This window comes from Quercus suber, unplaced genomic scaffold (assembly GCF_002906115.3).
Source record: "Quercus suber isolate HL8 unplaced genomic scaffold, Cork oak 2.0 scaffold_76, whole genome shotgun sequence".
NCBI classification, from domain to species: domain Eukaryota; kingdom Viridiplantae; phylum Streptophyta; class Magnoliopsida; order Fagales; family Fagaceae; genus Quercus; species Quercus suber.
The window spans coordinates 759,782-776,008 of record NW_027069541.1 but is presented as its reverse complement, the minus strand read 5'-3'; the positions used below and the strand labels follow the sequence as shown (position 1 = coordinate 776,008).

Below are 16,227 nucleotides of genomic sequence, written 5' to 3'. Positions count from 1 at the left end.
GCATTCACCATCGCCAGTTATTCTTGGGTGTCGCGTGTATTAGCATAACACAACTTTATAGGACGTGAGCATCATCAACTATTGGAGTGGTTGGCATCTACCGCAAGTTGACCTTTCCCAACAAAGTTTGGGTACAAGATTCATCTCACTAATTTGGCGGCCAAAAATGTCATTATTCATGGAAAACCATTAATTTAATTTGTACTGGCCAAGTTTAGAAGATACTATAGGATTTAACCATAAATCACACCATATTTCTCAATCCATACTTCTTCATCCCATTTAATATATAACATAGCATGAGAAACTTTGGATTTCAAAAAATCAAGAATATACATTTGTTTGAAACATGATTTTATGCAACAATTCTTATCAAAACATTTGAATGCATAATAAGCTTTTCTAATAAATATCATGACTTACCAAAATTTTACATCACAAGTCCGTTACTTGATAGTAGAATTGAGAGCTAAGGCTTGTAGGAACTCAAGTCTTATTACTAAAAGTTCTATTTTAGCAGAAAGTTGCACATAAATCTCACAACCTGTACTAGGAAGCACAGACATGGTACGACACGGCGATATGGCAATTTTTGAAAAATTAGGACATGACATGGCGGGGATACATATGTTAATTAATTATTAAATATACCTTTATTTATATTTTTTTATATATTGTTAAACATTTATTTATTTTATATAATGTTAAACATATATCAATTTAAGAGCAATAACAGGTTATACTATAACAAAATCCAAAAACCAAAATACAACTTGGCTGTGTCCTGTCATATTTTTAAACAAAGGGCTGGGACCCTGTCTGCAGCCATGTCCCAGAGGTGTCCAGTGTCCCAGAGTTGTCGGACACGGACACAGACACAGGCACAAACATGGCCACAGCAGCCCATCCAAATGATGTGTCTGTGCTTCCTAGCAACCTAACTCATATAATTAAGGAAAGCCTAATCCTACCTTAAAGAGGTTCCCAAAAAAAAAAAATATATATATAAAGATGCATATTCATTCGATCACATGATAGGTTTCAGATATGAATTATTCTGAATGGACTGGAGTATAGCTGCTTTTGAGATGCATTAAAAAAAGTTCATTACAACACGCTTTCCAAATAGAGGAAAAAAATCTTTTATCCAATTAAAGATGCATATGCTAATCTCATTGCATCACATGATAGGCTTCAGATATGAATTATTCTGGAATTTTGAAAGCGAATTTCTTCTTGCCAACAAATGACAGAAAAAAAGACTAAAGGTAGAACAGTTACCCAAACAACAAACGGCAAGTGTAATCTGAATCAGTAACCTCATAAGTACTTGAGCTAGCATCATTGATAAGAATAATAGTTCCCTCATTAGTTTCTCTGTACCAGCTGAAAAGGCTTGATCCCTCATATCCACCAAAATATTCACCTTCTCCAGAATAAACACCCGCAGACAACTCCTTCACACGAACATTAGAAACTACTGGAAGAGCTGCCACATTATTTATTTAATGTATCAAATAACAAGACTAAAAAGAAATAACATATTGAATGCCTTAGTATGACAAAGGCCAAAAGTCAACTACAGATATAAGACAGAGCACATGACTTACATAGGATCTACCATTTACGGGCTCATGAAAAGGAGGTAATTGCTTGGGGATAAAAACTAGTTAGAATGAATGACAACAACCACTTAAGCCTATCACTTGCTTAGATTTATAACAGAATCTGTGCATACTGTTAGAATTATGGTAAAATTATTAAATTTACCATTTCCAAAAAGCTTAAGCTTTTGGGACAATTAGTAATTTATCACATTCTACAGAATTAATTTATGGATGAGAGTTCCAATCACTGAATCAAAATTATATTGATATTATACCTAGACAAGGGAATCTCAGTGGTAGGTCATCAAGTTATCCACTAAAATAAGAAATAGATTCCCAATTCCAAACTAAAGACTAAGAACTAGAGTTGTACCTGGGACAACTGGAGAGTTGGATATTGCAACCAATGGCTTCCCGCATTTGCCATCAGCACGAGTGGGTAGCCAATATAAGGCCAAATAAGACCCCACATCTTCAAGTGATGGAGTGTAAGTTCTGCCACAGTTGCACACAATTTACTTAACATTCTTTTTAGAGATGGCAACGTACATTCCTAAGTCTCAAAATAATAACAAAACTCAGAACTTACAGTGTTTTACCACATATAACAACATCTTCACAAGCATTAGATATATCCATTAATGCAGATCCATGCAGCTTATTTTTTGTTCTGTACCACATATATTGCCCAGCACCTTCTTGTCCACCAAAATACGTTTTTTGCGGGATTACCTCCTCATCCTCAAAGCAATCAGGAATTTCTAGGTCCACTCCTATGGGATCCGCTGTTTAAAAGAAAAATTACACGGAATAGATCATTTGCATGAGTACAACAAGTATTATAGAATGATTTGGAAACAAAATAGACTTATGCAAACAGTGAAAATAGGATATAACTGCACTGAATTGTACAAAAGAAAATGAAACAACAAATTCAATGGTCATAATATCCCAATGAAAACATCCTGGCAGTGGCAGAACTCAACATCATCATCTTTGCTATTTAGGTAGTCAAAACTGTTTTACACAAGCATGCACCACATTGAAGTTTTTAGACTAAACAAAACCTACACCATCTTTTTCATTTATTTCTATCATAATTTTACATGAACTTCGCAGTCAATAGACAATAGTTTCTTTGCACTGCCATAACAGACAAACAAATGACAGAAATGTTCAACTAACCCGGAGCAATTATGTCAGATGATATGCTACTAGGACTCCCCTTCATTCCATCTTGGCGGACAGGAGTGTAAACAAGTTCAATGCATCTTCCAACGTCCTCAAGAGTCAAATCCAGAAAATCTGCTATAGAAAAGTTTTAAACCATTATTATTGCAAATCCAAATGTATCAGCAAAAAGATCTCAACCCATAATTCGAAAAAAAAAAAAAAAAAAACTCACCAAAAGTACTTAGTTTCTCACGTACGCCATTACTTTTCACTCTAAACCATTCATGGAAGCAGTTACCTCTCTCCCTGAATCATAAACAATTACTTCAATTTCAGGGGTAAATGTCAAAACATTAAGACTAGGAATTACAGCCCTTATCAAATATAAAAGGTGTCAAATCAAATGTCTCACCCTCCGCTATAAGATGCAATAAAGCTCACACGTTGCCCTTCTATCATTGATCCAAGAAACTCCAAAGAATGGCAAGTGGGGGACCTGCATTGCAAGATAAATTCAAAATGATTATCATATCTATTAAGTTTCATGCTCCTGCAGAGATAAATTTATTTATCATCATTGACATGCATGTACAGAACTTTAAATAACTAGATTCCTGCTCAATAACCCATTAAGCAAAATGAAAATAAAGTAGATTGAAAATATAGATTAGAAGAAATTAACTTTCTACCAGGTATTATAGGTCCAATTTGTTCAGAAAGAACAATTGGACCACGAGCCCAGTCACTTCTCACAGGCTCACAAGAAACCGAAACAAAGAAGCCAATGTCCTCAACTGAGAGCATATATGATGCAGTAGTTGCACCCCAAATTTCGCTTTGCATGCCATCAGAACTCGTCTGCATATACATTAAATTGGTTAATCAAACCTACCACTAGTTAACAAACTGCTATAACAGCAAGAGGAAGGGGGAAACAAAGGACATCAATTAATTGACAACACACATTGCAGCAATGAGTACAGTTCCTGTACCAGGAGCAGTCTCCTAAAGTTGTTCTCAATCCAGTAATAGCTTGCAAGATGAGGATACAAGAAAATTACTAATACACAATGTTAAGTGGAAATACCCGAACCAGCGGAACACTGANATTTCTGCTGATTAAGAAAAAATTCTCAACTCACAAGTTTCTGATAGCTATATATGGAACATTTTGACTACCCTTTTCCCTAACCATAACAAAATTCCAACCACTGACATTACATATCTTTAAAAAATAAAAATTTTAAATCCTTCCATGTATCACTCTTATGTAAGAACCTAATTATTAATATATTTTGAAACGCAAATAAAATTTCAAAACCAAATAGAATGTATTTACCAGGGCGAACACGTTCCTGCCCCATGCAACTTCTTGGCTCACCCACAATCCCATCATCACGTATTGGAGTACATTGGAAGGAAATGAATTTACCAATCGCGTCCTTGGTAATACGATACTGAAGAAGTCCTGAACCCTCGGGTATAAGTGAACCAGAATCAGTTTCAACCTGCAGATTCCCAAGAAAGTACAAGTTAATATAAGTTTAACAATCTTTTTTTTTTTTTTGATAAGTAATAAAGATTCATTGATAGCAAAAAGAGAGAGACACCCAAGTACACAGGGAGTATACAGGGGTGAACAAACCAAAAACGAACATTACAAAAATCAAGTAAATCCAAAATAGAAGAAAAAAGATGGTTTCTCCACACAGAGAACCAATCAAGTAAGGTTCTAAAAAAAAGAAGCTTGAGATCGGGCATGGAACACTCCTTGTCTTCAGAACACCTACTATTTCTCTCCTTCCAAATACACCACATCAAACAATGAGGAACAACCATCCATATATCTCCATTACAATGGCGACCAAAATGACCTTGCCAGCAAGCCAAAAGCCCAACAACAGAGAATGGCATAACCCAACAAAATCCAAATAAACCAAAAACCATATCCCACAACTCCAAAGCAACCGGGCAATGAAGGAAAAGATGGTCAATAGTTTCACTATTACACTTGCACATATAACACCAATCCAAAATACAAACCTTTCTTTTCCTTAAGTTGTCAATTGTCAGACATTTCCCCAAGGCTACAGCCCAAACGAAAAAAGCCTCTCTAGAGGGAATCTTCTGCTTCCAAATGCTTTTCCAAGGGAAAAACTGCTAACTATGGCCAACTAGAAGATGGTAGTAAGCACTGACAATGAACCCCTTACTCTTACAAGGCAGCCAACATCTCTTATCCTCTCCGTTCCCCCTTACAGGAGTGCCATAAATGGAATTGATGAAGCTCCTGAAAACTTCCAATTCACGATTATGCCCCTCCCTACAAAACTGAAAATCCCAATGGAGGACTCCATTGGTGAACCTCATTAGATCTGCCACACTTGCCTCTTTGCTACGACAAATCCTATATAAACCAGGATAGCGGTCTGCGAGAGGAGAAGTTCCATACCAACGGTCTAGCCAAAACTACAATTTTGATCCATCTCCAATTTCATACAGAATAAACCCAGATAAAGAGTGTCACTCCCTTCTAATATTTTTCCACAAACTAACTCCATAAGGACCAAAGAAAGAGCTAGAACACCAACCACCCTAATCACAACCATACTTCACCTCTATCACTTGACGCCATAGAGCATCCCTTTCTTGCCCAAATCTCCATAATCACTTCCCTAATAAAGCTACATTGAAGGGTCTCAGGTTCCTAATCCCCAACCCACCTGAAGAAAGCAGAGTACACACTGTAGACCAATTAACCAGATGAAATTTGGGCTCGTCTCCTAGGCCACCCACAGAAAGTCCTGCTGAAGTCTAGCAATTCGGTTGGCCACAGAAGCAAGAATAGGGAATAAAGAAATAAAATAAGTAGGAATATTTGAGAGAGTGCTTTTAATTAAAGTGACTCTACCTCCCTTGGATAAATATAATTTTTTCCAACCTACTAATTTTCTTTCCATCTTCTCTAGAATTGGATTCCAAATAAACTTGTCCTTAAATTTTTCCCCCAAAGGAAGACCCAAATATTTCATTAGGAGAGACCCTTGCTTGCAGCCTAAGACAGCCACCAAAAGATCCATGTTATGAACTTACCCCACAGCCACTAGTTCAAAGTTACCCAAATTTACCTTCAGACCAAACACAGCCTCAAACCAAATGAACACCATACAGAGAATCAGCATTTGATCAATATTAGCATCACAAAAAATCAGAGTATCATCAGCGAAAAGGAGATAAGAAACCATCAAAGATCTTCCAATAGAAGCACCTACACTAAAACCTGACAAACAATCTTCATGGATAGCCATATCCAACATTCTATCGGCAGCTTCCATAACCAACACAAATAACAAGGGGGACAAAGGATCACCTTGCCGCAACCCCCTAGAACTTCCAAAAAACCCATGGGGAGTACCATTAATAAGGATAGAAAAACAAACTATTGATAAACAAAAAGGAATCCATCGCCTCCACTTATTAGAAAAACCACAACACTCAAGCAAGTTAATAAGAAATCCCCAATTCACGTGATCAAACGCTTTCTCAATGTCCAATTTATATAACAACCCTGGCTGACCAGACTTCAATCTACTATCAAAACATTCATTAGCAATAAGAACGAAATCAAGAATCTGCCTATTTAGAACAAACGCATTATGGGGAGCTGAGATGATCTCTCCTAAAACCATGCAAAGACGAGTAGCCAAAACTTTAACAAGAATTTTATAAACCCCCCTAACAAGGCTGATAGGCCGAAAGTCCTTTACCTCCACTGCTGCAGCTTTTTTTGGAATGAGAGCAATGAAGGTTGCATTCAAGCTTTTTTAAAACTGACCTGTAACATGGAAATGGTGGAACACAGCCATGATGTCTGATTTGAGAATCCCCCAGCAAGCTTGAAAGAAAGCCATCGAAAAACCGCCAGGCCCAGGAGATTTGTCCCCATTAAACTCCTTAATGACTTCAAAAATCTCAAGTTCCTCAAAAGGTCTCTCTAACCAATCCACATTATCCCCTGAAATCCTTGGAAAATCCAATACATCCTGGAAAGGATGCTGCTCTTGCTGCTCAGAGTATAGGTTCATATAGAATTGAACAATATGGTCAGTAATCCTATCCTGGTTGAAAGACAAAGCCCCATCAATCATAAGGTTTTCAATACAATTATTTCTTCTATTAGAATTAGCCATCCTATGAAAAAACCTCGTATTGGAGTTGCCCTCCTTTAAAAACAACACTCTGGACTTTTGCCTCCAGCTAATCTCCTCTAACGAGGCTGCCGTCTCAAATTCGACGCGAAAGGTTGCTTTTTCCAATTTCTCCTCCTCATTTAGAGGTTGATTGTCCTCTTTTACATCTAGAGCATTCAACTTGCTCCATAATTGCTGTTTCTTGATTGTGATATTGCCAAAATTTGTTTCGTTCCACTTCTTTAGGTCCGCTTTTAGAGCAGTCAACTTCTTGGCAAGAATGAAACTAGGAGTACCTTGAAAATGGTAATTTTCCCACCAAGACTTCAACTTATCTAAAAACCCCTCCGCCTTCAACCACATATTCTCAAAACGAAAAGGAATTCACCCTCTACGATGACTCCCACTCTCCACAAGAATTGGGAAGTGATTAGATAACACTCTAGGAAGCCTTTTTTGGGAGAAATGAGAGAGGTAATTTGCCAAAACCGGAGAGAGGAGAAACCAACTATTCTAGAGGCAGAGGTGGAGTTAGACCATGTGCAAAGGCCTCCCTCTAGAGGATTGTCCATAAGCCCATGAAGAGATATAAAATCAAAAAAATTATACATGCAGCGAGTAAATCTTCCCGCCCCTAACCTCTCCGATGGAAAGCGGATGACATTAAAGTCTCCTCCCAAACACCATGGCAAATTCCACCAACTGTTCAAGCCTGCCAATTCCTCCCACATAAATTAATGTTTCCTGTTCAAATTTGGACCATAGATACCTATGAAAGCCCACTCAAATTGGTCACTAACGTTTTTGAACCTACACAAAATCGAAAAAAACCCCACTGCTTCCTCTATCTTATCAACCACCCTTCTGTCCCACATGAGCAGAATTCCACCAGTAGCACCCTCAAAACCCAAATATAACCAATCTATGTAAGGACAACTCCATATACTCCTAACAATTCCTCTTGTAACCCATTCCAACTTTGTCTCTTGCAAACAAACAATATCAGCCCTCCAAGAATGTAAAAAATTACAAACCTTGAGCCGTTTTTCCTTCTCATTCAAACCTCTAACATTCCAAGACATAATCTTCAAATTCATTGGAAAGTAATTAGAGCCCTGTCCTTACCATTACCAATGCGCCTTGAAGAAGCTGAACCATAATTGACAGAGCTAAATAAACCCCTCAATTCCCTTATTCCTTTCCTCCCTAAGCTCTTCATGGCTTTTTCAGTTTGTTCCTTAATGGCCCTCTGCTATAACTCAACTTCAACAACCAACAGGAATTTGGTTACTGGCTCTATCAACCCTTTGAGGGATGTCCCAAGAAAATCATCAAAGCCATTGAATTTTTCCTAAAACCATTCTGAGTAATTGTCCTTACCTAGCAATTTCTCCTCATCCAGAGTTGTTGACCCATCAGAAATATCCATGACGCCCATAGGCAAAGAGAAAGCCAGTGGTTTGACATTTAGAGGTGGCAAAGAATCAGTAAACGGAGAAGCATCCTCAGAACAAATATATGAAACCCAATCCTCCAAAGTAGCATCAGCTCCTTTTTCTAGTTCTAAATTTAGCTCCTTACATTCTGATGACACCCCCGATACCATCGGCAGCTAGTTCAAGTCGTCCACTTTGACAACGACATCTCCCAGTGGCAAAGAAATTTGGATCGGGACTACCACCCTCTTCCCATCTCGTAATTCAAGAACCCACTACTCTAAATTCCCCCATTTCTTGATGACGTTGTCTGTGTGCTCATGGATGATCCATTGAATGTCACGTTGCAAGGCCACATCACCATCGAAGCACAAGGACTCATCCACGGAAGCCTCGGAACACATAGACTCAGTCATGGAGGCATCAGAGTTGTCGAGCACTGAGAGAAACGTCTCGGTGCATATCGGTTCCATGTGGGTCAGCGATAGCTTGGCGTCGGACTTAACTCTATCAGCTATTGATGATGCCGAAGAGATAAGGCGGGAGGGAGGGACAGGCGAGGAGAACTTAGAGTGTGGGTGGGTCTGATATTAAGTCAAAGAGAGCTGGGAGGGTTTGGGTTTCCATTTAAAAACAAGTTTATGTTTGGGCTTATAATAGCCACTGGGCTTTGGGTTTGGATTTTGGCCAACCGAAGGGACAGAATTAAGTTTGGGCTTAATAAAATCAATGGGCTTTGGGTCAGAGGCTTGGCCAACCGAGGGATCCACCTCAATAACATTGGACCAACTAATCCTCCACTTACCATGAGGCCCACATTCCAACCTAATATAGAGGTCCAAATACACCCCCCTTCAGTATCATTTGAAAAGACAGGCAAGATCCTCGCCCCGAACAGAGCATTCTCCTCCCCAAGGCTGCTCTCGCGAGAATCCTGGGTCTGAGCACCCGGATTTGCTAAGTTAGAATTTCGAGAATCCAACATTAAATGCTTAGGATTCACTACGTCACGAGAATCCTAGGTCAAAGCATTCTCCACCGCTGCCTACTTGTGAGTTTTGGGTTCACTTCGTCGGCCTTGCACCACTACTGTCACAAAAGATTTGGAGTCTTTAATTTCAAACCTAGGTAAAAGCTTTGGAGGCAGATTGATGGCAAGAGTCCCTGGAGCTATAGCCTTCCTTAAGTGCAAAATAATCCTCTCCAACCACTACCCAATTTTCCTTTCGGTACTATTATGAAACCTTTCCGACGACCAAGTAGAAGTTCTGAAATCATAAGAAAGGAGCCATGTGCATTGGAACCCAATTGTAGAATAAAAATCGTCTCTCCATCTCTAACAATTCACGCAAAGTGTCTAGGGGGCTCAGTGGAACTAAAGTCTTCCATCAAAGATAACAGTCTCTTTGCACTCTCTTTGCCCATGAACACAGATCGTAAAGAATCTCTGCCTCTAAATTAGGGTTTGTGGATGCACGCAAGCAGTATGTTTAATCAGAAATAATGGAATTTTGCACAGCACCATGCATGGAAGAAAACCACCACCCCAAACTTTATGCTTGGTGTTGATGCCTAAATTCTATCTATTTTTCTGTTTTCATTGCTTAATTAGATTTTAAGCAACCATAAGCATCAATTCTTAGGTCCTATACCTTTGCTTTGTGCTTCTTTAGTTTCCCAAAACACATGTTCCCCTCTTAGATTTTTTCATCCTGCATTGAATTTGGTAACAGAGAAAACCCTGTCAATATTTTCCAACAAAGCCACCAAAACCTACCACCCTCTACACTACCCAAACTTGTCAGTTCGACAACCCCAACCATCATAATGAACCAAAACCCCATGTACCCCACAACCACCAGCTGTCTAAAAAAAAAAAAAAATTCAGCCAAAAACCAAACTGTCATTTGGCCCAAACCACCCAACACCATAGATCACTACCCAATAAACAAAACACACACAAGCACAAAACCCAAAATTTCTCCAGCCCATCACCAAAGCAAACTCATCAAAGTCTCAAACCACCAACACCATTGCTTACAAAGCCCAGCCACAATGCAAGGTCTTGTTACTTCATTGATGCTATTAGATAGATTTGATTGTTATTTGAATTTTATATACATACATTATTTAATCCTATTACTACCTTATTTTCTTTCTATGTTTTGAGTAATTTAAGGACTCTATTTAAAGAGCCAAAAGTTAACTATTGTTTTGTAAGTAGTTGATTATAGATTTATAAAATTCAGAGTGGAGGTTTTAGTCCTGAACAAAATTTCTCTCTAAACTAGTTTGTAGAGAAACCCTTCAAACTCCTTGTATATCTTTATATTGAGTATGAATTTTGAAAATCTAACCGCTGGATTGTATGTTCTTCTTATATCCTTCATACTTGCGAAATTTCAAGAAGTTCAAAGATCAATTGTTATGTCATCAAACAAATGTTAAAATTTCAAGTTTTTGTAATTTAAAATTGTGTATAAAAAATAAGTTTATTGATCGAATGGTAACTAACGTCTAATTTGAATGAAATTTAATATGCATGTTAAGAACATAAAGAACATAAAATTCAACAGTTAGATTTTTAAAATTCACACCCAAAAAAGAGATACATGAGAAGTTTGAAGAGTTTCTCTCCAAACTAGTTTGGAAAGAAACTTTGTTCTTTCTTCCTGGGCTTGGTGCTAACTCCAAGCAAGCTCCAGGAGCTAACGCTGGGCTCCTATCAAGCTTGATGCGGATTCAAAGCATCTCTAGGTTCTAATGTTTAGAATCATCTATTTTCCTGTTTTCATCACTTGATGTTGATTTCATGCAAACCCTAGGTGTCGATTCCTAAGTCCTTTCCCTTGGATTTGTTCTTCTTTTGTTCCCTCCCCACTCTTAGAATTTTTCTAGCAGCATCAAGAACCAATGTATATCAAGTCCCTTATATCTGCATTATTTACTAGGAGTCTCGGATCTAGTGTAGATGTTTGAAGTTGTAAAATGAATCCTACCAATGTTAGGGTGGTGAGATGGCATTTCTAATGATTGCAAAGCAATGTGATTATTATTGATGAGCCACACTGTTTATAGTTTGGTCCAACAAAGAAGCTCTTATTCTTATTTTAGTAGAAAAAATAGTTTAGAACCGTTTAACAGTTACATATCATGGAAACCAGTAAACCTAAACTGTACATAGAGCATTGGTAATTGGAAAAGGAAAGTGCACTTAAAGCATTACAGTGATTAAACCATCTTGCTAAAAGTGTATACCTCGTGAAGATACCAATTGTAGATACTTTTACCCTCATGGCCACCTATGTAGCCATATGATGCTGTCAATATTCCATCTTCAGTGTAATCACCAGTAATAGACAAGAAATTCAAGCTAGGGGGAAGAGCTGCAAGAATGTAAAATATGAATTAGTAACAAATATTACAATAACATTAAGGTTTCAGACATGACTCTGCAGCAAATCAAGAGGCTTGTTAATTGATTAGAAAATGTGTTGATAGAAGAAGAAAGAGATTTTCTTACTCTCAACTGCTTTATCCGATATAGCATATGCTGGTTCACCAGATTCACCATCTTGAGTGGTAGGAGTAAATTTGGCAACAATGCGATAGCCAACAGCTCCCAAGGGTATGCGGAACGCCTAAACAAAGAGCAAACTCCACTAAGAATTCCCATCAAAATACTAAAGCAAAAAGATTATGCCCAACAATTGGACAACTACACACACATGCTAAAAACAATTAACGACACCTACCTTTGCAATTTTGGAAGTGCTCATTGCTTCAAGATCTTTCTCACCATCCAATATGGATGATCTTGTTTTAAACCACTGTACTCTGCTAGAGCCCTCAGTTCCTCCAGTAACAATACCAGTTACAGTGATCTTGCTGTTCTCCCTCAATTCACCAATTATCTTTACATTTTTTACCTTTGGTGGTGCTGGAATTTGGCAAAGACAAGCATTACAAAAACAGGAAGTCAATAATGATTTTTTTTTTTTTTGGATAAGTAACAAAATTTTATTGAACAAAAAGGAAACACCCATGTACACCGAAGGTGTACTCCGGGAGCAATACAATCAATCTTTCAAATTACAGTGCTCAAGCATATCTAGTATGTTAGAGCAGGGAAGAGATTTAAAGGCTACTCTCCAAACCAATTAACCAACAAAGTATGAAAAAAGAGATATTTGATCTCAAGTATAGACCATTCACATCCCTCAAAGCATCCCTCATTTTGTTCCCACCAAAGACACCGCAAGATGCAATTTAGCACCGCCCTCCAAAAAGCTATAATACAGTGCTTGCCAAGCTGCTAACAGATCAAGAACCCTCTGTGGCAAAACCCAACAAAGACCAAACAAATTCCACACCATTGTCCATAGGTCATACGCTACAGGACATTGAAGAAGGAGATGGTCCACTAACTCCCCACTCCGTTTACACTTTTAGCGCCAATCTACAATGATAATAGCTCTCTTCCTTAAATTATCAAAAGACAAAATCCTCCTAAGGCTGCAATCCATGAGAAGAAGCTACCCTAGGAGGAACCTTCAATCGCTACACCAACTTCCCAAGAAAAGACATGCCGGTACTCAAGTAAAGGGAAAGATAGTACCCACGCACTTCAAAACCTCGGCTCTTAGCTGGCTTCCAACCGAGTGTATCAAGGCCCTCACCTTTAACTGAGGAGGAATATATCAAATCCATAAAAGCCATTAAAGGCTCCAACTCCCAATCTTGGACTGATCTCAAGAACAGGACGTCCCAACGAAGTCTCCCATTTGGGAATTTCATTGGGATGTCCAGATCTCAAGATCATATTTGATATGGAACATGACAAGAAGACAGGTAGGATGGCAACAAGAAAATTAGTATGTTATAGAGGAAATATGTGTTGGATATTTTGGAAGAAATCTCTCTTACCAAACACCCACAAAAACCATTTTCACTCCACCCTTTTCCATCCCCGCTAAAATAACCCCAACCAAACAGACCATAAAGCTTTAATTCCTGAGGTCCTTGTATGAGTGAATGTCTGCCACCAAACAGTTTACTTCGGAAATTTGATTGAATTTATAGACCTGTAGAATTTTTATTTACAGTTGTTGGTGTATCTCTAGTATACTTCTCATGTACATGGGTTGCAACCTAAACTCTTTCAATAAATTGCTAACTATCAAATCAGAAAGAATTGTCAATTACATTGACCATCCACTGGCAAATCTGGATATACATAAACTAAAATTTTTCAAAGGAGTGAATTGATCCACCTAAATAAATTGCTAAAGAATTGCCTGCTGAAATTAGACCACACTTCTTTCTTTTTTTAATTGTAGTTACATGCATAACTAGTGGATCTAGAGCCCACAATCACACCTCCATCTTGCTCATGGGTGGGTCTTATAAGACCACACTGCATTACCATATTTGAAACACCAAACTTATCTTAAAGAAGAAATTGTATCTAGGTGGAACAAGATAAAATTGTGAAGTCTACCAGTGTGGCTGGATCCTCTGTATATTATTACTTGTAACTCAATTTGCACCTCTTGGTGTTTCCAATAGAGATGTCCAAGGTTCAAATCCACCCTCCCCCAACTATTAAATTATCAAAAACTCTCTACACACATATAGAGCAACTATAAGCTAAAAATTTATTTGGCATCAAGAAGTACCTTGCTTCACTACGTCAGTCACTATTGATACAGATTCGCCTTCCTGCCCTGAAAGATACACCATTTATTATTTTAAATAATGATCTCTAAGAAATATATGCAGTAAGAATATATAGAAAAGATCCACAACACAGAAGGGCAATGGACAAACCCTCAAAATTGGTAGGAATATACACAAAAGCCAAGCGTCGCCCAACATCTTCTTTGGTCAAGGTAAACTCAGAAGTACCAGTTGACACTATTAAAAAGTCTCTGCCAGCAAAAGCCATAAAAACTCAGGTGGAGATAGCTGAATTGTAAAACAGAACCTAAGGGAAAACCAATCTCTCTCAGGGAAATAAAAGGTCTATCTCAGTGTTTTAAAAATGCTCTTGACAATGGTTTTAAATTTTAGAACTGAAAGCATACAAAGTAGTCTATCCCTACAACAATAAGACAAAATAAAACAGATTTAATGAGGATATTACGAAACAAAAAAAGCCCAATATTAAAAATGATCAAGGCCAAAAAAAAAATTTAAGAAACTAGAAAAATAAATAAATGAAACTTCACTCCTCAATCATGAAGCAAGAAAACCACAGCATGAGGAAAATTTTGGCAAGACAAAATATGTGTATACTAACCCTGTATCCTTCTCACGTAACCATTCAAACTTGCTGGGACCCTCTCTTCCTCCAAGGTAATCACCAACTCCTTTGATTGTACATCCTTCAATAGCATCTCCAATAATTCGGACATTACTGACTGATGGATGAGCTGCCATCATGAGACAAGAACCAACAGTATTTGTTACCATGCACTTTGGGGCTTAAAAAAGGAATAAAAGAAGAAAGGACAACAGCTATAGAAGGTAAACAAACAAAGAATAAGTTTAGACTTTAGACAGCATGTACTCTATGAAATCTAATTAAAGTTTATGACTATGCTAACGTGGAAGTACAAAGTTCTCTAAGACAATTCCAAAGCATGCTGGCAAGAACTTTCTGGATTAAACCACAGCCATAGACAATGAGTTCTAGCTCAAATGGAACCTCCCCTCCCTAAGAATGGAATGGAGGATGTGGTCATAGGTTCAAGATCAACCAGGATGCTTAACTCACCCAAGAAAAGGTCAGACTACCAGTTCCATCACCATTTCTAAATATAGAACAAAAAAACACAAACCCTTAATTCAATTCCACAACAATATTTTTAGTATTAGATAGAAGAAATCATTCCCTTTTCATGCTGGTCACCCTTTTCATGCTGTCCGAATTATGTTTCCCAAGCCACTGATGCCAACGAGATAACAAACCTGCCACTAATCCTGGCATAACCCAATGAATACCAAAAGCCTGAAGCATAAAGGTCCATAGGGAATAAGTAACAGGACAATGAAGAAGAAGGTGATCTACCAACTCCCCATCACAACAACACATACAACACCAAGTAGCTAACAGGCGACTCCTAAGCATTAGATTATCCAAAGTGAGGATCCGATCATGAGCAGCAGTCCACACAAAAACTGCCACTCGCCTAGGAATCTTTGGTTTCCAAACACCCTTCCAAAGAAACAAAGAATTTGAGTCACCCTGAATCGCATGGTAGTAAGACCAGGTGTCAAACATACCATCACCTTTTAACCGCCAACAAAGAGTATCACTCCTATCACCCTGAGGAATACGAGGTTGGATAAACTGAAGTAGAGAATAAGAGGCAGCTAGCTCCCAATCTTCAAAAGCTCTAAAAAACCTTAAATCCCACACTCTAACAGTACCACCTTCCGGAAGCCACAAAACCTCAGAGATGCAAGCCATAGAATTTGAAAAGGTAATGCAAAAGTCTGAAAAGTTTGCGTGGTTTCTTTGTGGTTCAGCTTAATGTTTTGGGTTGCATGTTTGTGTGTGGAATTTTTTAGGCAAAGCAAATTATGAAATTTTGTTTCTCTTGTTTAAGGGATTGTAGCGGTTGAAGGTATTTTCTCCAACCCATTAACGAAGACTGCTTGGATGAATTTTATCATGGCTTGACTGTAATGTTTAGTACCTAAAAGGTTTAGTACCTAAAAGGAAGACCTAAGCCTTGCTATTATTGTTTTTCATATTTCTTGATTCCATAAATGATTTAGTTTTTTTTTTATTAAATGCAAGCTCTTTGAAGCGGT

At 38.0% G+C, this 16,227-nt stretch overlaps 1 protein-coding gene across 1 annotated transcript; it reads right to left on the bottom strand.

Moving 5' to 3' along the window:
* Positions 1 to 1,052: 1,052 nt before the first annotated feature.
* LOC136067531 (187-kDa microtubule-associated protein AIR9-like) lies at positions 1,053 to 15,880 on the bottom strand. The gene is made up of 20 exons (XM_065773554.1): positions 15,505 to 15,880; positions 15,379 to 15,418; positions 15,185 to 15,221; positions 15,025 to 15,124; positions 14,708 to 14,891; positions 14,236 to 14,336; positions 14,085 to 14,132; positions 12,162 to 12,346; positions 11,930 to 12,047; positions 11,665 to 11,792; positions 4,120 to 4,288; positions 3,773 to 3,840; positions 3,463 to 3,638; positions 3,193 to 3,276; positions 3,013 to 3,086; positions 2,793 to 2,912; positions 2,197 to 2,392; positions 1,981 to 2,102; positions 1,282 to 1,489; positions 1,053 to 1,077 (listed from the first exon to the last, which is right to left on the bottom strand). The coding sequence occupies exons 1-20, from the start codon at positions 15,878 to 15,880 to the stop codon at positions 1,053 to 1,055; spliced, it is 2,559 nt and encodes an 852-aa protein (XP_065629626.1).
* Positions 15,881 to 16,227: the final 347 nt, after the last annotated feature.

What these genes read in the sequence shown, in the direction of transcription:
- LOC136067531 (XM_065773554.1), bottom strand. Translation starts at nt 15,880, where the DNA reads ATGGCTTGCATCTCTGAGGTTTTGTGGCTTCCGGAAGGTGGTACTGTT. An exon ending in ATCGGATAAAGCAGTTGAGA is followed by an intron (nt 11,793 to 11,929) that starts GTAAGAAAATCT and finishes ACATTCTTGCAG; the next exon opens with CTCTTCCCCCTAGCTTGAAT. An exon ending in TGAGAAACTAAGTACTTTTG is followed by an intron (nt 2,913 to 3,012) that starts GTGAGTTTTTTT and finishes TTTCTATAGCAG; the next exon opens with ATTTTCTGGATTTGACTCTT.